The sequence below is a fragment of the Taeniopygia guttata genome, chromosome 3 (genome assembly GCF_048771995.1).
Source record: "Taeniopygia guttata chromosome 3, bTaeGut7.mat, whole genome shotgun sequence".
Taxonomy (NCBI): Eukaryota; Metazoa; Chordata; class Aves; order Passeriformes; family Estrildidae; genus Taeniopygia; species Taeniopygia guttata.
In genome coordinates, this window is record NC_133027.1 from 90,811,408 (window position 1) to 90,836,839 (window position 25,432).

The 25,432-nt window shown below is 41.9% G+C and overlaps 1 protein-coding gene across 4 annotated transcripts in view; it reads right to left on the bottom strand.

The window, feature by feature from the left end:
* Positions 1–951: 951 nt before the first annotated feature.
* Positions 952–25,432, bottom strand: part of HAO1 (hydroxyacid oxidase 1) — a 44,405-nt gene continuing 19,924 nt past the window's right edge. For 2 of the 4 annotated variants that reach the window (XM_072927408.1, XM_072927405.1), the window contains 5 exons: positions 24,424–24,599; positions 23,852–23,943; positions 21,154–21,312; positions 20,804–20,873; positions 18,871–20,429 (listed from right to left, as the gene is read on the bottom strand). In XM_072927408.1, the coding sequence (XP_072783509.1) occupies positions 20,359–20,429; positions 20,804–20,873; positions 21,154–21,312; positions 23,852–23,943; positions 24,424–24,599 (568 nt within the window). In that variant the 3' untranslated portion in view covers positions 18,871–20,358. Of the gene's footprint in view, positions 14,030–14,315; positions 14,777–18,870; positions 20,430–20,803; positions 20,874–21,153; positions 21,313–23,851; positions 23,944–24,423; positions 24,600–25,432 lie in introns of those variants that run through there. The other 2 variants (XM_072927407.1, XM_072927406.1) reach the window with 2 other exon arrangements.

Consider the following 25,432-nt stretch of genomic DNA (forward strand, 5'->3'; position numbering starts at 1 on the left):
TGAGCAGGTGGTTAATTTTAATCCTGACCACTAAAATGCAGCATAGCTTTTCAAAGAAAAAGGAGGCTAGACTGAAAACAGGAGCTGATTTCCTTAGTGAACTTAGGCTTGATTAGATTTCTGAAAATATAATGTAACGCTAAAAACAAAATTAAACTTTGACCGAGGTTAGTTCTTTAATTTCCACTGGAATAAAGGCAAACAGATGTCTCCACAGTAAAATGAACAAAACAAAAAATATTATAAATTGGACAAAAAGTCCAAATCTCACTTGGGCAGTTGTACATTCAGTTCCCATTAATACTAATTTGTAAGCATTCATTTATGAGAAAATGTGTCATCAGCTGCTACAGCTCAGCTGATGAGTGGCACCTTGATGACTTGAGGCCAAAATCTACTAGAGACAGCCTCTTTGTGTTGCCTGATGTATAAAAGAATGTGGTTTTCAATTAATATGGAGGGAGCTAAAGGTTAAAGCTAAAGGTTAAAGAATAAATATTTTAAATTAAGCTGAGAAAGCTCAAGAAACATTAATTTCAAGGAGCAGAGTCCTCCTCACTCTTTCCGTTTTGTATAAACCTGCTCTGGTTACCTTTAGGCTTTCACTGAGCAGGCTCCTTGTGACAGTGCTGTATGAACCCCAGCTCTGCTCTCTCTCTGAGCTAGGCATGAGTTATAGGAATTCAAAAGAGTCCAGTCCTATCTAAATCCAGACTAATATCACTGAGACATTTCAGTCACTCCCACAAAGCTCAGACTAACACATGACAAAATGGGGGACTAGGGAGAGATAAGAGTCTTCCACAATGCCTTGCTTGAGTCCTTATCACAATTTAACTTTACATTCTTGATGAAAAAAAGCCCCCCAAAAAAAACTCAGCCAAACCACTAAATGGCAAGATGCTCTTCTGATGTGAATTGGTAAAGCCCAAACCCATGTACTGCCTAGGCTTCTTTTTTTTTTTTTTTTTTTTTTTTAATAACAACTCAGGTACAAGACATTTGAAATCTGATTCCTTATTCCAGGCAATTATTAGATCCGTATTACCATATACTTACAGTAATATCTTTTTTGTTTTAAAAGTATTTGAATATTTTGGTCCAAGGGAAAAAAAGAGGAGAAATGAAGTGATTTTTTTTATTTTAAAGTCTCCATTCTATTTTCTGGTCTTTGGGGTTTTCTGACATGACATGTATTCCTATATATCAGATGTTGAGAAACATTAGATCACACTGAGAGGCAAATTAAATTCATTTTCTTCCCAGATCTAGATCACCTGACCTGGACCAAGATTACTAAAGCAAATATCCTGTTCAATCATAAAGGCCAGTACTTGCTGATTACACTGATTTTTGCCATACTCAGCCTATAAAATTGGCTTTAAAACCTCTGAGAAAACACACAGTTTGTCTGGAAATGTAGAAATTGCATACTTGCCTCTCACTTCTCTAAGCCTAATTAATAGAATAATTTAAATTTTCTGGATGATTCCCTGCTTAAAATCTTCATCAGAACACAGCAACAGTGCAGGAGGTGTTGGGATGGGACACAGCAGGACCAACACCACAGTACAACTGAGCCACTGGAAGCAACACAGGGTTACTGTTTGGAAGAGGGAAAGTTTAGTGCAGAAAGGGAATGGAGGGCATTCCATTCCCTAGAACAGAGATTGGTGTCAAGGGGGAATCCTGCTGCGAGGAATGTACTGAGCCCAGAAACTGTCTCTGGTTTTATTACTATTTAGAATTATAAATAAATTATGGTAAGCTTTCAAACTTTCTTTTCACAGCAAAGCCCCAAGGTCATGGGAATCACCAATGCCACAAATAGATGAGTGAGATGAAGACATGAAAAGCTGCCCTATTCCTTCACTCCATGTCCCCCTCCTCCCAGTGCTCCTCACCTTCACTGGACAGACTCACTGTAAGGTGGGCACTACCTCAACACTAAGCTCCAGCAGCACTGGCAAATTTAAGAGTAAACCCAGGTTCACCGTGTACCAGGGCAGCAGGCTTGCTGCTCCCCTGTGAGATGCTCTTGGGCTAGTTCAGGCATTCATTTGGGCTCTGCTCTCAGTGCTGATGGTGGTACATCTGAGGCTGCTGTGAGGCTGGGATGGGAGCCCAGCACAGACAGCACACCCTGAATGAGAGCCATGCCTGGGAGGGCACTTCAGCTGGGGCAAAAAAGGGAGTAGCCAGCAGAAAGAAACACATCTGCTCTGAGTGATGGCAAGCAGAGAGCATCAGGAGAACACAACCATGATTAGAACAGATGGGCTTCCCTGATGGACTGTCTCCTTCACTGTCCATCACCTTTCAACCTTTTCTTCCTGCAGATCCCAAGATCTTCACATCCTTCATCATTTGCACTCCAAGACTTCCCTCAGACAGCCAAGAAAAGATTCTCCTGCCATGTTCTGCTTGATGTTGTCCTAGCCACTTTCTTCCACATCCACCTTTCCACTTCTCTGCTGAAAGGAGGTGCAACTGCCACTCAAACCACACACCTCCTGTAAGCTCTAAAGAGTTCTGTCTTTACCAGTACTCAAGTGTGAAAAATCATTCTGCTGTAAATTTGGGAACCATTTAAATTTGAGTGAGAGTAAAAGCCCACAAACTACCTTCAAATCATGTAGAAAACTCATATAATTTTGCTATGAATCAGTTTCATTCTTAGCAAAAACAACCAGAACTCTTTTTACTGCAGGCCCTCAGCAATCACAGCTGTTAGATCACACAGCTCAATACAAGGTCTCACATTACAAGAGTTATTCTTGAAAACAAGGTGTTCTGTGGCTGCTCTGGCACTGCACAAGAAGTCCTGGAATGAAAATTGCTCATCTGAAAAATAAATTTAATTTGGACAGCTAGCAACGAGCACAGCCATATGCCAATCCCAGGGTGCTCTGCCTGCACAAGAATTACTGAAATAACTTCACTGTCACTTGGGAAGCTCATTGAAACACAGTTCTTTTTGAATGTGTGGAGCTGGAGGAAATGTTTCTATTTAAAGCAACCTGTACATCATTTGGTACAGTCCCCTCCAAAGCAGGGCTTTGCTTTCCACAGAAAACTGCAACTTTTCATCAGAAAGGCTAAAGTACACCCAACAAAAAGATTTTCAGCTTTTCAAATTACAGAAGTTTCTCAGAAAAATAAAATGTTCCAAACATCAGCATCAGGTATAAACTGCCTGGAGTCCCTGGACTAACTGGGCCACTGTTTCCTGCTGTAGTCATTCCCTCTCTGGACCACTAATCCCCAGTTAGTTAAGAGCCTCTAGTTAAGAAACTGCAACACCCACCATGAGTAAGCATTACAGCTGAGTGAAAATTTCCCTCAGCATTTGTTGCTTTGTGCATGACTAACCAGGATATAACTTAAGGTATTTTTCTTACCCTCTCTTTTTACAATGCAGGCAGTACAGACAGTTACATTCTAGTGGAAAAATTACTCTGGCCACTACCCTCACCAATAAAGACACACATGCTCCTTTCCTCTGCTCTGTCCTGAATGGAGTAATTTACCAGCAGGTGCCTCGGATTATTTTGTCTTTGGAGCTGCATCCAGCTATGAAACAACAACTGATACAAGCATCATCACAAACATCAGCTCCTAAGTCAGTACTACCTTCTGTCAGAAGGATCTTTCTACAGAAAAAGTGCAAACAAGGTGCTCGGAGACAGATTAAGGATCAGCTTCTCAAAATTGTTTCAGCACAAGAAAGCACTTCAAGGGGTTCTCAAAGGTCCCAATGCAGATTAAAGATCCAGATCCCTTTGGTAGCACAAGCATTTAGAACACCTAGATCCCTACTGGAACAAAAGTGAGGCTACAGGAGCATTCAGAAAGACACAACACCTTTTACTGAAAGTAACATAAGACTATATAAGCCCATATAATAAGTTAATGTAGTAAAAAAAAAAAACAAAACATAGACATCATTTCTACAGGAAGAAAAAAAGATCTACCTTCTGTAATCTTGGCAGTCAATGATGCTCAAACCCTTACAAAGAAAAGCAGTGTGATCTTTCTTACATGACCAAGAGCCTACCAACACTGGAACTCTGGAGATACAGAAAGTGGCATTTGCCGTAAAACTGCTGCATAATCAAAGTTTATGTTAATGGGTTTTTTTGTTTCTGTGGCTACAATAAAAGCAGATTTAAAATGTGATCTGAACTCAGAAAACAATTTTCATTTTGTCAGGACTACAAATTTTGCTATTTAATTTCAGGTTCAGTGCTTATTTGCAGCCAAAGAGAAACAACTCTGTATCTTACTGTTTGTGAGAACACTCCCAGAGCAGTGAGCTGTATCTGTATATTTCTGTATCTGAGGTGCTTACTTCAGAAGCACCATTCTCTCCATTTTATAACTAAACTCTCTAATATCTTCCCCCTCTGTTCCTCGAGGCAGGGTTTGGAAAAGAAAGCCCCTTACTGTGTCATGCACAGCGGAGATGCCATCTCAGCAGTCAGCCAGCTGCATTCGAGCCACGTGGCAAATGACACCTAAATGATGCCTTCAAACATCTCTCTCTATCCAGGGAGCCTTTTCCTCACACCAGATAAAATTCTGGGCACAGAAAGGGCCTGGCTGAGGGAGGGAAGGAGAAATAATATGGGATTTCCAGTTTCTTTTTCAGTCACTATGAAAATATCCTCTGAAATAACAACCTTTATGGTGAAAAAACATTTTTACTGCCCCAAGATGTGATTTTTACATGTTTTTTTTCATTTTTAAAGCAGAACAGAACTCATGCATGCTTTGGTTATTTGTGAGCCCTGGCAGGTTTCAGAGAGGTTAAGAACTATGGGATATATTGTTTTATCCCCGTCTCTGGAGGCTTGCTGCTGGGAGACCTCTGAGAGCTGAAGAGGCCTCCCCTGTGCCCTCACATAGGGTCCAAGCACTGGAATTACCAGGGATTGGAATTGTGGATGGTACAATTAAATCCAGTTGTCACTTCCCAGACCCACAAAGTCCAGCCATGTCACAGCTGAACAGCCTGAATAAAATCTGTGCTTCTCAGAGGACAGGGGACTTTGCTGTACAAGTACCAAAGCCTTAGCAGTGACTTAGTTCTTCTCCATGTCAGCCAGGAGCTGACCCATCCATTACCACAAAGGACACTTATTCAGTGTTGATGGAGAAGGAAGTGTACCACCTACTGAGTCACCCATGCCACATCCTGGCTGTGGCCTTGCTGGGCTTCCACTTAAACATGAATCTACCCTGAGTACAGATGTAGAAAAGGTCTATAATAAAACCTCAAATGACATGAGACTCTCCTGGATGGGAGGTTATACTGTGATCTCCCAAAGTCCATGGACTTCCAGACGAAAACTGAAATTCATCTGCTTTGCTTTTGTTCAATTTCAGGGGTAACAACTGTGCACATCACATCCCAAAGTTAGGTACAAAATTAAATCTCCTTGAAATCAGAAACAAAATCACGGCTAAAATGTATTTTTTCTTTTAAATTGACTGAACAAAACTATGGCCAAATCTGGCAAGGTGTTAGAAGCCTAATCTACCACTTACTTTACCTCTGGAAGTTCATCCAAATTATTATCATTCTCACAAGAATTTGGAACATAAAATAGAGGGTTTTTAAAATGTAAATTACAGACATTTCTTACAAATTAAATTCTCGCCTGCTGGGCAATGAATCACTCACCATCCACAGTACACCCCATAGTTGACAAACAAAGTAGTATTTGCCACTTTATTGCAAAACATGGTAGGGCTGTATTTTGGGAAGTAAATAAATATTCACTAAATAAACATCATCCAGTGCAGTACAATGCTACAAGAATCACACAAATATGACTCTACATCCTGTGGCTGGCTCTGAAGCATGAAACCAGTCCCATTTTGGGAGCTGGTGGAAGCACACTCTTTTCCAGGGGACATCAGCTCACAGGTGGGCTCACTTATCTACTTATCTTTTTGCCTCAGTCAGACCCCAGCCCCTTAACCCCACACTGAGGAGCTCAACCCTTTAGCAGCTTTCCCATAGGCAGGATGATCCAGCCCCCACCCTTCAAAGGCACTTTCTCCGAAATGCTGCCACGTGGTTTTGCCACAAAATCAGTGTTTACCTACCTAAAGCTTTGTGTCCTTCTGGATCTTTCATCTGAATAAATGAAGTAGCTCCATGCTTGAGCTCAGGTCCCAAAACCATAAATGTGAAGTATGAAGGAAGGAAGAGCTAAGCTCAGGAAGAGAAGGAAAGGTATTTCTGTAATTAGCATACTTTTAAAATCTGAATTGCTTGCCTCTTTTAAACTAATGTTTGCAAGCTGTAACTTTGAAAAACCTTAAGTGCTGGAAGTATCTGCAATAACTGTGCTTCTTCATATACAGGGTATCAAGCGCATCACCCAAATTATACAGAGAATCAAGAGTATCACTCACACTGGTGCATCACTGCACCTGAAACAACATTGACAGTTCCAAAAGAAGAATCACCTCACTTCATATAACAAATAAAATTGCTACTAATGCTTCACTGAAAAGAAACTCAAGTCCTTTGGGATACTCACTGAATTTCCCCATAACTTTCCAATTTTCTTACAGAATAATTTTTATTGTCACCCCAACAGCTGTATTGTGAAATATAAATGTGACAAGTTAAATTATTTTTCAATTGCACAGAGCTCACCTTCTCAAAGTGCTCAAGGCCAGGCTGGATGTCATCTTGAACAACCTGATCTAGTGGAAGATGCTGTTGACCATGGCAGGAGGGATGGGATGAGATGGTCTTTAAGGTCCTTCTCAACCTTTTTATGATTCTGCAGACCGTGCACATTAGGAGCTCCTGCAAGGACTCATCCTTTCGCACTCTGATTTTCAGCTACTCAAACCATTTGGAGTAGACACATGTACAGGCACATTGCAAAAGGACAGAAAAATCACCTCACAGCCCCCTTATCCTGCAAAAGGAACACCAGCATCCATTCCCACACAGAGATGAAATTAAAATCTGCATCAAATCCAAGAATGGCAAAGGAGAGTGTGGCGAGGAGGAAAAGGTGAGATTACTTGGCAGGTTTTGCCTGAGCCACAGCAGGAGCCTCCAGAAAGGGTGCAGGCCATGATTCCGTGAGGCTTCTTATGAACTCTGCCTTCTACCTGCTAAATCAAAACATAAAGACTACAGTAGAGATCTCCCAATTTTGTTTGTAATAGGAATTAACCACTTAAACAGCTCCATTTCCTCTAGGTTATGGACTAACTTCAGTGGCTTTGGATGCAAAGCCAGAGCAGCCTGGCTTCAGGGGAACTACTTCGTGTTTCAGCCTGATGCTTCAGACTGGATTCAAGTTGAGGGGATGAGGCTATTACATCAGCAGCATTCTTGTTTAATGTTTTGAGTCACATACTGTATTAGTCACAAGACACAGTAATTGTCTTTCCATCCTTTTTACCTCACTGAGATGAATAACCTCTCTTATGGAACAGTTTTTCCTAGGTGCTTTTGATTAGAAACAATTGGGTCACCTTCCCAAAAAGCTACTGAGCAGATAAAAAACCCAACCAGAAGCCTTCACACACACACCAACACACACACATGACTCACAATGACCAAATAACCCTGCAGTAAAAAGAAAAGTTTTACTATTTACTTGTGAAAGGAATGTGGGCTGTCTCAGTCCTGGGAGCTGCAACTGCAGTCTGTGGAGCATCAGTGTGCAAACCTCTGGGTACAGCCCCCACATTCCCTGGATGCAAATAGCTCCAGCTCCATCAAGGCCCCTCCCCTCCTATTCAGTGAATCATACACAGGTTATCCTTCTCGTCCCATCTGCTTATTATTTTTTTTAAACTAAAAACATCCCCCAAACCTGAGAACCTTTTCACATACAGCCTCCACACTGAAATAACCTTCACATTTTGGATTACAGCAATGAAAAGATGGGAGCAGGCAAGCTTTGCTTCTGTCCTCAGGTCACTCAGGTGCAGTTTGGTGCCAGAGGGATCAGGGAAAAGGCTCCACACTCCAAGTGTCTTATTGCTCTTCCCTTCCACTTCTGCAATATTAAGCCATCCAAAAAAACAGGGGGGGAGTTCAATTTGCACAGAATGCCCCAAGTGTCCATAAGCGGGACACACTAGTACTCCTGGCACATCTCTTACTTTTTAAATCATTTTTCAATTCTACAGCTTGGTATTATAACAAAAACAGCTGCACAGGGTTGTCCTACATCCTTCCCTAATCTTTGCCTTCCTATTTGTGCCTTCCCTCCCGGCTCCGCAACCCCTTCTCCCCACAGCACACCATGGGTTTACAGGTGCTGGTGGGACCATCTCAGAAATAAATACTAAATGTTTCAAGAAGTTGCCTTTTCTCCACATAACTTTTTCTATTAAAAAAAAGGCACCACATCCACACTGGTCCTAGGTCACCCTGCCATGTTTTACAGAGCCCCTGCACATGAGTATGCCCTGCTTGCTCATTGTCCTTGCATGTGTTTCTGCACCTTAGTCCAATTTTCCCGTGTTTCTCTCCTGTTCTTTTATTGGGAGGCTTTTCCTCACTATTTTCACCACAGAGGCTGGAGCCATGTGGCGCAGGCAGCAACTGGCTGGCCCCCAGCACCCTGAGAGAAGGGAAGCACCCCAAGATTCCTCTTGGGCTGGTAGCAGGCTGGACACAGATTCACCATTATTTCTTGAGCGGTTGAGGTTTTTAAAAAAAAATTTGAGGAAAAACTGGACTTTCTTTACACCCCAAGCACCTTCATTCCAAGCCGCGGGCACAAACCTAGCATCGACGAAAGCGGCGGGGAAGGAGGCAAACATGGGAGCCCTCACTGAGGGGAGCCAGCCAAAACCCTCACCGTGAGGGCAAAGCGCCGGGGCCTCATGGCTGCCTTGCCGCTCCCAAACCCCTCCCCAGACACCTTCCCCTCAGTCCCAAAGACCCCTTCCCACCAGAAACTTCTTCGGATATTCGGAAATAACGATGGGGACATTCTCTCGCCCACCTTCGAGAAGCAGCGGAGCTGCACCGGTTGCGTTTGAAATGGCACCGGGCTGCCGTGGGGGAAGGCGGACAGCGAGTTCCCTCAGGGGCTGGAAGTAGCCAGGGGCAGACCCGAGTAAGCCTATCCCAGGTTTTCCCTTTCCAGGGAAATAAATACTTGGTGTATTGCAGCACCATCTGCTGGTTCCTGTAGATGGGACACACAGGGATCTTCCAACGGGGTAGAAAGGAATAAAAGAAAGTTGAGAGTGGGTTTTGGTGGTTTCTTGCATGTGGGCTTTTCCTGAAGATTTTCCTTCTTGTAAAGGCATTGAGGTGTCTCTAAATAAGCAGTATAAGAAACGCCGGCACCCAGAGAAAAAGTGAACATATTAGACCCAAGTTTAGGGATTTTTTTCTGAAGAAGTACAGTAGTCAAAATCCAGGTTTTTCCCTATTCCTCTGAAGCAGAGGGTGGTGAATCTGCAGAACCCCTGCAGAAGCATTTTCTGAGGTCACCAACTGGTTGAGGGCATTTATATTTTTTCTGTGTATCTAACTCGGGCTGCCTGACTTATTTCTTGCGCATTTCATGAAGCCCTAAACCTCTAAGCCTGTGGTCCTGTGCTGTGGAGGGGCTCAGCCCGCCCACCCGCAGCCACCATCACATTGCTAAGCCCTTGCTGCCTTCCACTGGTTCCTTTTTCCAGCCAGTTTCCTTCCTGGGTTTGATCCATCCCAACGCTGATGTCATGTTGGTGAGGTTTATTGAAAGTTGTTCCTTTCTGTTAATTTACAGCCTGGTGAAGGCAAAAGGAAGAGGCTGGGATTTTCCCCCTCTCAATGCTTGATTTGAGATAATACAAATATGAAGAAATACATTACTTTGAGATTATGTTATATAGAGAGGAATGGTGCTCACCTCTTTTACTTTTTTTAAATTCAAGTACAATACTAATTAAACCATGACTAAACAAAAGAAGATTGGTCCACTCTATAGAGTATTTGAAAAGAAAAAACTTCCCTTTACAGGGCCCAGCAAATGTCCACGGTTCAAACAAAGTATGAGGTGCTAACGAACGGAGTCTTGACAAACCTTGTTTTCCTGCACAGGGGCTCAGTTCATAATGATTTCATTCAGCAGCTACTGTTCAAGCATGGAAAGTGTTGGTAAAGAAATCCCACAGAGATCAGACAACCATTTTCCTAACTTAAGCTTCCCCCTCCGCTCCTCCCCCGTTTGCCTTTCGGGCCTCTGCCAGTCATAACATAAATATTCATCAGCTGATATTTGCAGTAGCTGTGAAGTTATGAATGAGACCAAACGCCTTTCCCTCCTGCCCCTTCTGCAAAATGGCAGCTCCTGGTCTTAGCTCATGGTCAAATGACACTTTCTGAAATCCCCAAAGTGCACTTGCAGGCTTTTCAAATTCATTTGGGCTTTTAATGCGCAAAGCAGAAATGCTGTCTACCTAATATTTACCCTGGGATTACTGAAAAAAAGTATATATATATTACTTTGCTATGCTTTAAACTTTGCGATGCCTTGACGTAATAGACAGAAGTGTTGGCAGCTCAAAATGTTGGTTGGTTTATTTCAGGGGACATGACTGCTGCAGGTTTCCTTTCTGAATTGAATACCAGACACTTGAACCATTTGTTGTGCAGAAAAGAGAAACGGCTTTTATTCTTAATGCTGGTTTCTTAACCACCTGGGTGCTGTCAGAAAGAGCCACGTGCACTGGAAAACACTTCTAATAAGACTCCTTTAAGCCTGTCTTAAACCCTGGATCCTGAAAATGGAATCCCCACTGCCTGTCATACGTCTTTTCTCTCTGCAGATTAGTGAGGGGCTGCTGTTTTAGAAATGTTCCATTTTCACAAAGCGTGGAATTATACTCTCAGACGTACTGTGGGTCAGCAAGACAGCAGGATATCTGATGTAGCTACACCAGCAAAGTCAAAAGCAGAGATGTCAGAGAAACAAGATGACAGTGCAGAGCTTTAATGAGTCTACTTCAGCAAGGTATCAACACTGGCTCACAGAGGATTAAAAATCCTAAATGCCCAGAGCCATTGGGAAGTCCTGGTGAAGAGGCTCAGCACTATTCGTGATCAGGAAACTGGTACAATTTTTTGTAGCTTGGGCTGCACAAATCAGTTGTGCAAACTATCCTGTCTTTTCTGATTCTTATAGATTCAGCCATAAATAAAAAAATTACCACCAAAAACATCACCTTCTTAAAGGAAGGCGATAGACTCAGGAAGTTTTAAAGATGTTGCAATCATCCCATTTAATTTTGACCATGGAAAACCAGAACATTTCAATCAACAAGTCTCCAATACATTTTTGTCAATATCTTCTAAAAAAAATGTATTTCATTTAACGACTACAAAGGACAATTTACCATTTGCCTTGAGAACATTCCAACAATCATAATCCTTGTTGCTAAAAGAAAAAGCCCCCATGCTTTGTTTTAAATACCTTCAACTTTCAGCCACAGCACCCTGTATGTTCTTTTTAGTGACAAAAGATCCTCAAAATCATCTCACCTGCACCTCCAAACTAAGACTATGTACTCCATCTTTTTACTGATCTGTGTACACTTCTTGGAATATTTGCAATGGCAAAGGCTGCAGAGGTGTTGGGTCCTACATGGCAAAAAGATTTCACCTCTGGGAAATTAGACACAGGTTTATCCTCAAGACATAAGTGAACATGGTCAGAGCAGGAAACATTATAAGGCAGATGTTGAATACACACTTTAGCGTAGCTCCTCTGCTCCCACATACATCTGGGAGCTGCTTGGAGTGTGCACATTACACACATGAGATCAACAGGCAGCCCCTTAACCAGACACACGTGCAAAGTTTTGTTGTGTGGAAATCATGTGGTGGAATGGACTTAGGATTTCTTGATTTGGAAAATTTAAATTCACAAGTAGAAAACATTTTACTAGGAATTTCTGCTTTTGACAACAAATAAAATCCCCTAAAGTTACACTCTGGTTTTTTGCACTACATCCCAAAAATCCAACATTCTTACCAGGCTGATGGTCCTGTTTTTATCAGCTGTTTACGTACTGTTGTGCTGCTTAAAACCATCTTTTTGGAGCAACAGAAGTTTCTATGTGACAGCACAAGTGAAGAGTAATTAATTTACACACTTCACTGTACACTCAGATATTGGGATGCACTGTTCTGGCACTTATCGTGGTGACATGGCACAGCAGGATGGAATAACTATGGCCAGCACGACAAACAAAAATAAGGGGGGACAAAACTAATCACAGTGACACTTCCTCGCACCTAGTGAGGCAGTGGCAATAGAGTCCATGCTGGTTACAAGTAGAAAAGGAAAGAGAAGATTCAAGGTATTTCTCCATAGTGATTTTCTCATGAGAGTGGGAAGGTGAGACTGATAAATGCTAGCTCAGGATGCTGTCTCCTCCATTCCCATGTATTAATATTTGTAGTAATAGACATATTGCTTGTCCTGTGTTAATAACCAAAAAGCTTCTCAGAGGCAGCAAAAATCTTCCAAGGGAAATTATCCAGTGCACAAATTCAGAATGGAATGATTGTATTACAACCACAGCTCTAGAAATCATGGCAGCAGCCACAGTGTTGGCTGAGACACACTTTATTTTGCAGCCAACATCTTTGCTCATCACATAGTACTGAAGATTTCCAAACACATCAGTAAACAGCAACACAAATTAATAAATGAGCTAGGGGGCTGGATGTGCTCTACAGTTCCTTGTTCTTTGGATGCACTCTACATCCTCTATAATAACTTGACAATATGGTCACATCCATATCAGAACAATAATGGAAAAAGGATTGAGAATCAAAAAGAATAATTTTCTTTATCTTCTTATCTTTATGGTAAAAGGGCCTTTCTGCAATAGATCAAAAGTATGGTTTTATGCTGGCAGAGGGGACATGTACGCCCAAATCAAACACACTTGAAACAGATAAAAAGCAGAGCACACAGATGTTTGAACTGTCTGGGTTTATGCTCATTAGCATGCCAGCTAATTATTTCAGTCAAGTGTGGTTTTGTAGTCTGTTATGCAGCAGTTACAAACCTGCACATAACTACTTGCAAGTGCCCGTCCCTAGACTAACAGGAGAAGGACTGTCAATGATGCCAGGAGGTCTTCCCAGTCTCTCTGACACCACTGAATAACCAGAACATAAACTAGAGCTGGAGCTATCAGAGATGTCTCTTAGCCTCCTAGCAGGGAGCACACGAAAAGCAAAGGCTGGGAGACCAAATCTGTTTAAGGTATAGTTTATGGATAAATAACACAGAGAGTGAAGTACAGAGATCATAATTGATTTGGGTTATTTATATATTAAAGTGTGCATGTTATGCACTGGGGCTGTTCATCTTTCCGTTTACAAAAGATGGATTGAGTGAAACTCTGAGCAGCCTGGTCTAGTGGAAGATGCCCCTGCCCATGGCAGGAGGGTGGGAACTAGATGAGCTTTAAGGTCCCTTTCAACCCAAGCCATTCTATGATTCAGCACCAAGTCTGTAACAGGGCAAGTTTGTCTGGGAAATAACCTGCAGCATTTGGAAGGTTACTGCACAGGTCTTGCCAAACTAAGAATAATCACCACAGTAGCCCTGCCACAGAACTCATTGCTTTCCTCCAGCTGTGGCCTCAGAAGTCCTGATAAAAGCAACCATCAAGCACCTCACATTACAGCTGCAAGTCCCACCAATTCAAATACTATGAACTTGATGGGATACCCACAAAAGTTCCAGTGAAAGCTATGAAAACTTTGGTGTCTCTTGGGAAGGTAAGGAGAACTGAGCCTGTAGGTTCACTTGAAGGTCTTTACCAGTCTCCTCTGCAGATTCCTTACCATGGCTCTGGATGGTGTATGGGAACTAGGGTCTGGGTTCCTCTGACACAAGACTCAGTTCTTTCTCCGCTGACATAAAGTGCTGCTGAAGTACCACAGGCCACCAAAGTCTCACTTATGCAGGTCCCTTGTCCGGTCGGGCAAACCTTCAACTTGAATCCCAGGTAGGGGGCTCTTGAAAAATGAAAATGAGCTCTTACCTTCTCACCGAAAACACCCCAGCAACACTCACACACATCCATAACTCATGAACTCATGCTCAACTATTTCCAAAGGACAAAGACTCTGCCCAGAAGTCCCACCCATCCCTCTCATCCCAGGTTCCCTGTGCGATGCCACCCAAGGATGTCACAGTGGGAGCTGGTGTGGGCATGGCAGTAAACACACAGCACACAGTGAGATGCAGTGCCACAGCCCCCAGTCCTACAGCCATGGATTAGGAGCTGTGGAACAAACTCACCAGCAGGCAGTGAGGAAATGAGGTGGATTAGTGCCAGCTTGAACTCTTTAATTGCAGATATGTTCTGTTGGTCACAATCTCAGGAAAACACAAGTTCCCTTTTCCTAAAATACATTTTTCTGCTTGTAACTCTTTCAAAAAGCTTGCCAGTGGAGTTTCTTGTATGAAGGGCACTTCTTTAGTTCTTCCAGGTTCTTGGGTAGAGACATAAGCTTGCCAAAAAGAATTTATACCAAATTCAGTAATGTTTGCTGCTCTTAAATACCTAATAGGAAGGCTGCAGACATGTAACTCCTAAGTTAGTGACAATTTGCATTAAAATTATAACAGAGACCTCCACCTACACTCTTTAGTCTCTTTCTTTGATAGAATATGTGTTCAGATCCAGAGGAAGGAAGCTTAGGTATGGGAGATGATCTTGCTGTTTGAATTCCCATCTCTGATCAGCGTTCAGGTTTCACCTGTTAGGAAGATTGTTTATCTCACACCCATGCTAGGTTTCTGGGTCTGATAACAGAACATGCTGAACTAATTTGCTGACCATAGAATAGAGATGTGCACAATACCCATCCTGAATTTGTGTAACAGCTGAGTTTATGCCATGTCACCTTATTGTAGGATCTTGACAACTTCCTTTGGAGTTCTTGGTGACTGTTCTCAAAAATGAGACTCATCTCACATGAAACAAACCTTATGGTGAATACATGCTTTGCTGGAACCTTTTTAATGACAACTAAGTGTTTAAAATCCACTACCTTCAGTTCTCCTAAACCACCTCTGCTCTGTTACCTGTGGACCTTCCCCATGGTTGTTGAGTATTTGTGGTGTGTGTTGTCCACCCCAGTGTTACCTGCCTTAGGGAGAACAGAGAATTAGGGTAATGGAAGGGAAAGTTAAAGGACTCAGCTGGGGGAATCATTTGGTTTTTGTCCCCATTTTAGAGAGAGACTTTCTCTACCACTGCCTGTCAATTTACCCTTCTGACTCTGTTGAACAGAGACTGCTGTCTGCAGAAAAGCATCTCTGCAGTGCACAGCACTGCCTTGACCTTGACTGGAGCTTAGAGCTGCTGCTGTCATAAAGTAATAACCAATATTAACCACTGTCAAGTGTAGTTATATGAATGTCTTCCCTTTGGCTGAATAATCCATCTGTATGCAACCCCCATCCTTCCACACCATAAGAGGTGCCAATTGATTACTCAGTGTGGATAATTACCTGAGCACCATGAAGGACTGTGACAGAGTACTGATGGTCTCAGGGAGGTCCTATCAGGGTATAATTCATCCTGCCCACCTGGAATGGTGACATAGGAGCTGGAAATACCTAAGGGGGAATCAGATATTTGAAGTTCCCCTGGGAGAACATCTGGGTGCCTCTTTTCAGAGCTCCAGACCCCAGGGAAACACAGGGCTGCCCTCAAGGGCGTTCCTATATTGGCACATAAGCAATGTACCTATGCAAAGGAAGAAGCTGAGCTACAACACAAAGGTATTTTGCATCTGGAAGATGTGTTCTCAATGCAGCAAAACATATTTGTTATGAATGTAACATATGCAATACTCTTCCTCTGTTTGGCAGGAGATAAGAAAAACAGAAGCAATGCAAAAATGAAAACAAAATGGAGCATATAAGCATCATGAAACAATTACAATGCTGCATCTCATTAGGATCTAAATCTGGGATTGCCAGTCTTGTTTTAAAACCAGTTTTGTTCAACACCCAGTGACAGAGTTTAAAAGCTGACATATCTTGCTGTATTGTGGGCTGCAGTCACAGCTGGTGTAAATCAGTATAAACTAATGAAGTCAATGGAGCTGCTCTGATTTACACTAGCTGAGGTTATGGCTCAATAAGGTTAGGCTTGCTTTCTAGGAGTGTTCAAGGAAGCCAACTTCTGTGTGTCCTGTGATGAAGTGGTTATTTATAATGGCCTTCAGTGTGGTTTGGAGCCAAATTTCCACATCAAAAGTAGCTTTATAAGAGATATCCTTACAGTGAGGTTCAGTGCAAAATCATGACTTCAGAAGCCAGCTTTCCTCATGCACTCAAGTATTTGATTTCAGCCTGAAAACCATTTGAGAAGCCAAGAAAAGCAGAGCCATTCCTGCCTACTTCCCCAGCTCAGCTTCATCTTTGAGTTGCCTGCATAACCAGCAGGCCCCGACCTATACTGCCCATTTATCAAGGCGAGTTACTCTAAGTGTCTGTTTATTTATGTTCAGAAATTCCCAGTAAGACAGACAAGTTTCATGCTCAACCTGAAAAATTGGGGATGGGGGTGGAGTTCTTAGCAGTTCCAGAGCTATTTGTTTGACTTGGCCACTAGTGAAAATAAAACACAATAATGTGTCCCGGAGTCACAGCGAGAGGTGGAGGTCACAAGAAAACAGATCATGTCTTTCACAGCTCCTCAGCTTCAGCGCACTGAATTATGACTTCTATTATTTACTTACTGGATTCTCCACCCTGTGTGCAGGCTCCAAACATTCGGAAAGCAGCAGGTATCTGCTTCAAAGGACTGATAGGCAAGTGAGAGAGGAAAATCTGTCCTGAAGCTACAGTAACCTCCTCCTCCACCTTTGATCTGAAAGGTCAGATGTTCTCACAGCCCTCGGCTGACTGCTGCCATCTGCTGAGCCAGCCTACAGTCCTGCACCTCTGCAGAGTTAAACTGCCAGACTCTCATGGTAAAGATGTTCCCAGCGCAGCCAAACCTGCTCAAGGTGGGCTTTTCCGGAAGGATACTGTTTTTTTTCTTAGGAGAACCCTGCTCCCTGCATGTCCAGCCTCAATGTAATCTATCAGCTGTCCAGAAAATATTTCACTGACCTTGCCACTTTGAAACAGATTGATTTATTTAGAATTTAGTGCTAAAAATGCATGTCTTGATCTCAGTTGCCGAGATCCCAAACCAGGGCTGAAGCCTCTCCAAATATCCTGACTGGTTTCTGCATATTCTCTGGAGAATGCCGCCCTCTTCTACACTCTTCAGTGGGTTTAATCCTTCAGGAGCTCACTGGGGTTAAGGAGACAACTTTGTAGCAATGTTCCAAAAAGGGAACTTCTGAACTGCCAGCAGCAGAGAAATCTACACACAGACTGAACATGAAACACCAGTGTGTAGGAGCCTGCCTCTCATCTGAACCTCTTGGGAAGTACCACTTTCTCCTAAAAAACACCAGATCATCCTCCTCTTTCATACCCTCAGGTTTTGCTTTTGGTCTCCCGTCTCTTCACAAAACATGTGATAAATATTTTCTCATTAAAAGCTGCAATCTCCTTTTCCATGGAATGTTCCTGGTCCATCCTGGGAGGTGATTAGAGAAACCCATTCAGTTACTGATCATTCACCAGCCTCCCAAACTAGTTGGGATTTTTCTCAGTACCCAGCACACCAGCTGAGTGCTGTCTTTCTGGGTACTGAAATATCACTCACTATTCTCCCCTTACTAGGTTTTTTCTATGTAGATAATTTTTCTTTGTATTTGTGACTTAATATGAAGCCAAAGTAAAGCCAGAAAATAATTTCGCTATTAAACTCATCATGTTTGTTATTTGACATTTGGGTAGGCAGTTACACTAAAGCATCATAAATGAAAAACATTTCTGCTCCCCTCTACTTCTGTACCTTGATCTAAGGACTATGACTAATTGTTCCTAAAAGTTTGAGTTCACTTGTTACTTAAGACAAATAATTTTCTACTTACATATTTCACAAATACCTATTTTTTTTGTTACATTACTTATGTTTTCCTCAGAAACACTCTCACAAGCCATAGAATATCTACTATCACCTGTGTGCTCTGGTTTTTTTTCTCAGTTTCTCCAGATGAAGCGAGTGTAGAGATAGATTTTTTTTTCTCAGCCTGGACATTGTTCAGCTTTTAAAATGGTTGAGGGCACTCAGTCTTTTGCTTTTTAACCCAAACCAAACAGAATTCCTACATTTTTTTTTTTAATTATTTAATAATTTCAAGAAGTAGTTATGTTTGGCTGTATCAAAATCAAAAGAAATTCTCTTCACTCTGGAATATTTTAAAAAGATAATTCCACTGGAAAAAATTAATTTACTTTCTGTTAACAGTCTTACAGCCTTTAAGTATTTGGCTCTAATTTTGGTTTTTATGCTTGTCTAGTCTTACTAGGGTTGAACTGGAAGGCAGCGAGATGCTTCTCAGATAACAGGCAGGAAAAAACAATGTAAACCCCTTATCCCAGGGGAACTAGAAACAATGAATTACGCACAAGTAAAGAAACCAGTTTCTTCACCATCAGAACTTCTACTGAACCACAGAGTTTCAGAACTTTCCTCGAATCTGGCTGGGGCAAAGACAGGAAGCGGCATCTTCTGAGCTTTAGAAATAGATCTTAAACATGTAAACATAAGATATTATGGCCCTCTCTTTTAAGTAACATTTATATTATCTCAAATAAACAGTCTTGCTGAAGTTAGTCTGTAATTGACATCTGACACAGTCCACATTGCAACAGATATGATAAGTGCAGGAAACAGCAGAAATTACGTTTTTCTGTTCTCTGAGAAACATTCATATTTCCTTGCACAGATAAACTTTATTTTGTTGCTACGCAACCCTCACACAACAGACCACATTCTGCAGTAAATAAGAGCACAAATTTTACAACTGGAGGGCAAGCATGTGGCCTTTTGGGTTTTCTCCCCATTCCGAGTTCCAGCCCCAGCTTTAGTTCACATTATAATATTCCATCATTTTATTACAAAGCTGCTTCTAAAGCTTAGTAAGGGATATTTCAAACTGAGCAAAGCGGGAGAGTCAGAATGCACAAGGCTGATGGGAAACAAATGGTGGAGCTGGTGATGTCAGTGAAATCATGAAATTAAGGGGGTTTTATCTTCTTTAGTCTTCTTTAAAAATGAACATTAAATTTTCACAGCAAGCTATTCAAAACCTGTGTGGCCTTTCCCTGCTCCCTGTAAAACTGCCATACCTGCAAGGGAGGTGAGACAGGTGAAGAGCTAGCCTTGGTTTTACCCAAGAAGAAAACACTATAGTCTTATCTCCTTTATTCTTTACAGTTGCAAAATTTCTCATGAATTCAGTGGACATTTGGGTTGTTCATAGAAGAGAGGCACAGATCTTGCATGTCTCCACATCCTCCTCATGAGCAGAGTGAAGAACATCAAGATTTATCTGACTTAAGGGTGTGCATAGAAACTTAACAGAGCCACTAGGCTCTTCCCAAGTCATGCGTTAATGCCTCAATTATTCAAGTTTCCCTTTTACACATGGCTGCAAATTCTACAAACTCTCCCAGGCAGTGTCAGCCTTCCCTTGCCACTATTAGCAAATCAGTCCAGGTGAAAAATGTGACTTGGAGCTCCAGGTGGAGGCAGCTGGCACAGTTTGGGCTATGGGGATTTGCATTAGCCAAGGATCTGACATACATCCAATGCACGTACATAACAGCTGTCTGATTGCAGAGGGCTTGTGCCACTTAAAGAGCTGAATTTCCCCAAATTTCCCCAATTTTTCTTTGCTTTTTGGTTTCTTACAACGAAGAGTCCTCTGGACTCCTACAGCCTACGTGCCACAAGCCCAGATGCTTATAAAGTCACTAGGGAAAGGACACTTTGTTCATAAGAAAGCAAGATTTAATCTCTACAATCTACAGTCTAGTTTCTCTAAACAGTGAGCAAGAGGCATCTTTTGCATTTTAAATTTCAGCATTTCTGTTTATAGTTTCACTTCAATAGCTAAATTACTCCCAGGCATGGAAATTAATTATCAGCATTTGTTGCCAAACACCTTGACATTTTTATGCTGGTCTTGTATAAAGGCCCATCTCTAATCACACCTTCCAGTGTAGCAGCTTTCCTTAAGAGCCCAAGAGATTTGGAAACACCTGTAAATTTTGCTTTGACTTCTTTCTTCAACAAGTGATTTCCTACAGAGCAGAGCATTCCCTCAGTCAGGATTGCAGGAGGAGGCCCACAGAGGGAATGCAGTTGGATTTTGTCTGGAAGCACAACAGGCAACACACAAGGCAAGAGTCTTCAGACCTAAATCTTGGAAAACAATACTTGATGTCTTCGGATCAGTGTCCTGCCAATTTCTTCTACTCTCCAGCATCCTGGAGGAGAAGTTGCAGATCAGTTCAAGCCCCTGATTTTCCAACTTACTCTAAGCCTTTTCTTTTACTGCCTCATAAAAATCTCCATTCGGTCAGATGATATCCACTCCTTAGTGACCAAAGATTTGCCACTACTTTTCTATGGATTTATTGCTCTCCTTGCAAAAAAAAAATCCCCAAAATAATGTTTTCACCTAATCTACTCAATTCCCCATTTATAAGTCAGGGATAACAAGTCTTTTTCCCATTTCACCACAAACTAACCTATTTAGATTGCAAACATTCCCCTCATGCAAGTTGCTATAGCATCTTGCCTGGGACAAATGAAAGCTCTGAGAAAACTTGATTACGGAGAGGAAATGTCAATGTCCCACCTGTCAGTGCCATTGCCAGGCGAAACTCTTCCTTCAGCATCTGGAGAACTTCTTTTGCTCCTTCTTCACCCTGGGAGATTAGGAGACAATGTGAACTATTATGTGTATGTTTATGTGTGTAGGCATAGACATGCATATGTATGCCAGGAAAGGTTTTCTGCACAAACATAAATCCTGAGGGTTGGTCATAGCAAATTTTAGCAAACAGCAAGTCAGATGATCTGGATGCACACAGATGCATCACACACATGTTTCTCTGTGCACACAGACACACAGGTATATGCATTTCTCAGGGCTAAACAGTGACTCTAGGGATCTAAAATCATGCATTTGAGCTTTCCCTCACTTACTTGATAAGCCAGTCCCCAGAGGATAGGTCTCCCAATGAAAACAGCTTTGGCACCAAGAGCCAGTGCCTTGAGAACGTCTGTGCCTTTTCTTACACCACCATCCAGAAACACCTCCACCTTCCCCTCCACAGCCTCCACGATTTCAGGCAAGACATCGATCTAAGAGAGAGAAACCAGGAACACAGCTTGGCTGCTCCTGAAACCCTATTTATTTTTTGAACCAATTCTTACACATAGGATCCAAGATTTACAGCAGCTTAATGAGCAGTTGCATTCCTAAATATATACCCAAATAACACAGCTTTGTATTGAGAACCAGCAGTGACTTTGCAGGGTAGAAGGTACATACAAAGGTCAGATTTATTTGGAGAGTCACATAAACAGAATGAGAATCAGCAGGGTCTCACAAAATGGCCATCTGACCCCATGACACATATCTGACACAAGCCAGTATCTGATTATTATCCAGAATATATGAAACAACAGCACTAAGGAAGCCTTTTGGTGGTGTTACCTCCCCAACTTCCAGTCTTTACTAGTTAGGGGATGAAATTGGATCAGCTCACTTTTTAAATAATCGTCTTTGCTCCCTGTTTAAATTTCCCATTCATTTATCCTGAGGGTAAGCTCAGGAGCCCAGAGGCAGGCACTGTACCTATAGACAAGGAGTGAGAGAAACACATGCCTGAAAAAATTTAAAGTTGGCTGAAAATTTTTAATTCATGCATTTTTCTTTTTGAAAATGCATCTAATTGCAAGAATGACTATAGAGAAAGACTTATTAATATAAGAAAAAATTAACTTTCCTCTAAGTTTTGAGCAAGGTCGGAAGTAATTTCTTTTAATGCACATGTAATTTGCTTTCACTGAGCTCTGCTCATCCCCTTTCTCAACTTATCTCCTACACCAGTGATACAAGTAAAGGGGGAAAGTATTTTTTCTGGTCTCAAGTTACAAGTGGGTAACCAGGGAATTAAGTAATTCCTCTTGCCATGCAAGAGGTCCCAGTGAAAGGATGAGCCTCCTGAATTCAAGCCTGGAGCATTAATTACAGGGCAAATTTTCCTACAAGGCCACCTAAATAGTCCCTATTCATGAAAATCAGGAAAGGAACACCACCAGAAGCCAAGTATTAAGGAGACTGGAAACAGTGTGTGGAAGTAAGACAAAAGACACACAAATTCACATCTTTCAAATACGGATGTAATTCATTTCCTTTCTAATGGATAAAAATGACTAGAAGATGGGGGGGAAAAAACTTGAAAGTGCAGTTTGTTTTTAAATTTGGATTAAAATTTTCTTGAAGTTTGGCATTTGCTGTGATTTTCCCCCTCCCTTTGGTTTTGCTCTCTTGCCAGACATATTTTGGATCTATTTCCATATCCAGAGACCACTTTCTACATCCTGACAAACTGTACCAACATTAAAGCGCTCTAATAACTAAAGCATGATGCAAACCATAATTAAAACATAGATTTATTCAATGCGTAACTAGACACTAGAAATATTGACCAGCTTGGGTTCAGCTCATGATCTGAAACCCCACGAAACTGAAGCAAATTATTATGTTTCTAAATCAGAACCATTTAACATGATCTGATACAGATACTTTATAAAAACAGCCATTGTGAAGTAGTGTTCTTTGTACTCTAAATCCAGGGAACACATTAGCTTTAACAGTTCTCCTCTGCTCTGTGGTGTGGCAAAGGAGCAACCCCTAACAAGAAGTTTGCAAATTTCTCTTCTGCTGCAGCTGTCAAAAATTAATTTGTATTTCTTGAGCTCTCACCGGTTCCTCAAAATGATGTTTTTTAACAACCTTATACATTGTTGCTGTTGGATTACCTCACACACAGGCTTGCCCAAGAGTTTCAAGTACTCTCATTGAAATTGGGGAATACATACCCAGGAGGTGACAAGAGGATCTGTTCCCCTCTCCCTTCAGGGAACCATCATGGAAAACAGGAGGTTTTTCATCGAGAACATATTGGAAATACTCAGAGAGGCACAACTGAGCTTTGATTACCCTCCCTTTCATTCTCTTTTTATTTGTGCAGCTTTCCCACACCAAATGAAGCAAGATGAGTGATGACTGGAATTTTGGGGTTTTTCCTTCATCCTGAGCACATACTTTTTCATTTTCCTTCTTTCTTTTTTGCCAATGGAGAAATTCTCACATCCTTTTTACCTTTGGAAAAGTCATGGGGTAGCACGACAAGGAGCAGGAAAAAGGAAAAACTGTAATTTAACCACTCTCCCCTTTCCAAAGGTGAAAATACTTGAAAGGAGAAAAATGGAGAGTTTCATTCTGCCTTTAGCTGTTCCTTAACTGCAATTTTCAGAAGCCTCAAAAGAATATTAAAAGAGGAAAAATAACCCTAATACAACCTTCAATGTGGTGCAAAATGGCAACGAGAGTTTTTAAAAAAAGAATGAGAAAGAAGATGTGAAAGAGGAGAGTGGAAAAAAAAATCTGAAAGATTTTCCAATTTGATCTACCAAGGAAAGCCTGTGTCTAACTCAGAGTATGATGTGATATACATAGAGAAGTAGAGAGAGGGTATTACTCATGGATAAAGGCATAGAACACTTATTTCAGGTTTTTCCGCCAGCTTCCACATTTTCAGAGAAAGCAAACAAGAAGCCAAAAGGCAGAGAAAATTAGAGATTAGTGGAGCATATTGACATCAGTACTCACAGTAGCAGGGACGCCATCAAGCTGTCGTGCTCCGTGATTCGACACCAGGATCCCATTTACCCCAATCTTTACAGCTTCTTTGGCATCATCAGCTAGGAAAAAACCCAAACAGGATGTGTCCTTCCATAAGTGGGACCTTGTAGACACCACAATCAGGGACTCACTAGGAAAACCATTGTCAGCTCATGCAAAGCCACCTTAGGGCTTCAGCCTTCCAAAGCCTCACCTGAACACAGAGAAAGGTTTTATCTTTAAGTAATAAGACCAGAAAAGTAGCTTGAAATATTGATGCAGAACATTTTATCCCTTTGGATCAGCAGCCACCTTGGTTGCGAGCCCTTTTATTCTCTATTATGTTCCAGAACTCATCAGTAAGAAATTCTTTTGCTGAATGATCCTGTCCGTGACAAAATTACTGGCATGATCGTATTAATGGTGGTGTTGGTGACAACACCAGGCACTTCTTTAAGCAGCTGCTTCCACAAACACCTTTACTGATGGGTTCCTGATAATGCAGGAGGAAGTGACAGCTCTCCCTTTGCCTTCCCCCAGGAAGCAGCAGGGCTACACACCCCTGAGGATCCCTTTTAGCACAATGGGCAGCGAGGTCAGCCCCCGCAGCCAGTTGATGTCCTCCCAGTTGACAGTGGCATCGATGGCCTCAGCTACGTACACAGCCAGCCCACTGTTCTCTCCAAAGTCCTTCCCCGCAGAAAATGCCAGCTCACTGCTCGAGAAGTTTTTTAACCTGAAGTGACAAAAGACACAGAAGAATAGTCTGAGGAGGATTCACTGTAGTCACAATGGGTCCCAAATGCCAGCATTCAATATGCCTGAGTTAAAGCTTTGCTGCAGTGCAGTACAGGAGCAAAACCAGCCAGTCCCAGCACATCAGATCCCACTCTTCAGTGAGCCAAAATCTTTGGCTGACAAAGCATTTGATAATCAACATAAGCACTGGATCTTTAATGTCCCTTTCAACCCAAGCCTTTCTATCTTTCTGTGATGGTTTTGTGATAAATGTGGGGCAAGTTTCTCTGGCCCAAGGTAATAGTCTGACTTCTATAGCAAAATAAATAGGGTTGGGTTTTGCATTTAAAACCCAGGGAATTCAGCTATGAAAGGAATAGAGAATCAGGGAGGAAATAAAATTTTCTTAAGTGCCATGAAATAGATGGATGTCCATGAAGCCTTGTAAAGAATTCAGAATTTTCATCTGTCCAATAAGGCCAAGAAGCCAGCCTGTATACCTTGTGTCCCTTTTGTACATTTTCTTGCAAAATGTAAGGATGAAACGAAGCTCGTGTGAAAACATTGCTGTTACTTGGGTTTTTCAGCAACAAAATCTCACAGGTGCTAGCACATCCATGTCCCAGTTGCCCTGCTCTTCTGAAACTGTGTCCTGCTCCATATTGGGCTATTTAACACTCACATTTCACATTTTGGGAAGTGCATGAGTGTTTTTGCATGGAACCTGGCTGGTTTCACTGCTGATTTCATGCGTGCAACAAGCAGCATTTCACATGGCTTTTCTGTTCAGCTCCAGGCCCAGACGCAAAGGAGAAAGGAGCGGTCTCTCAG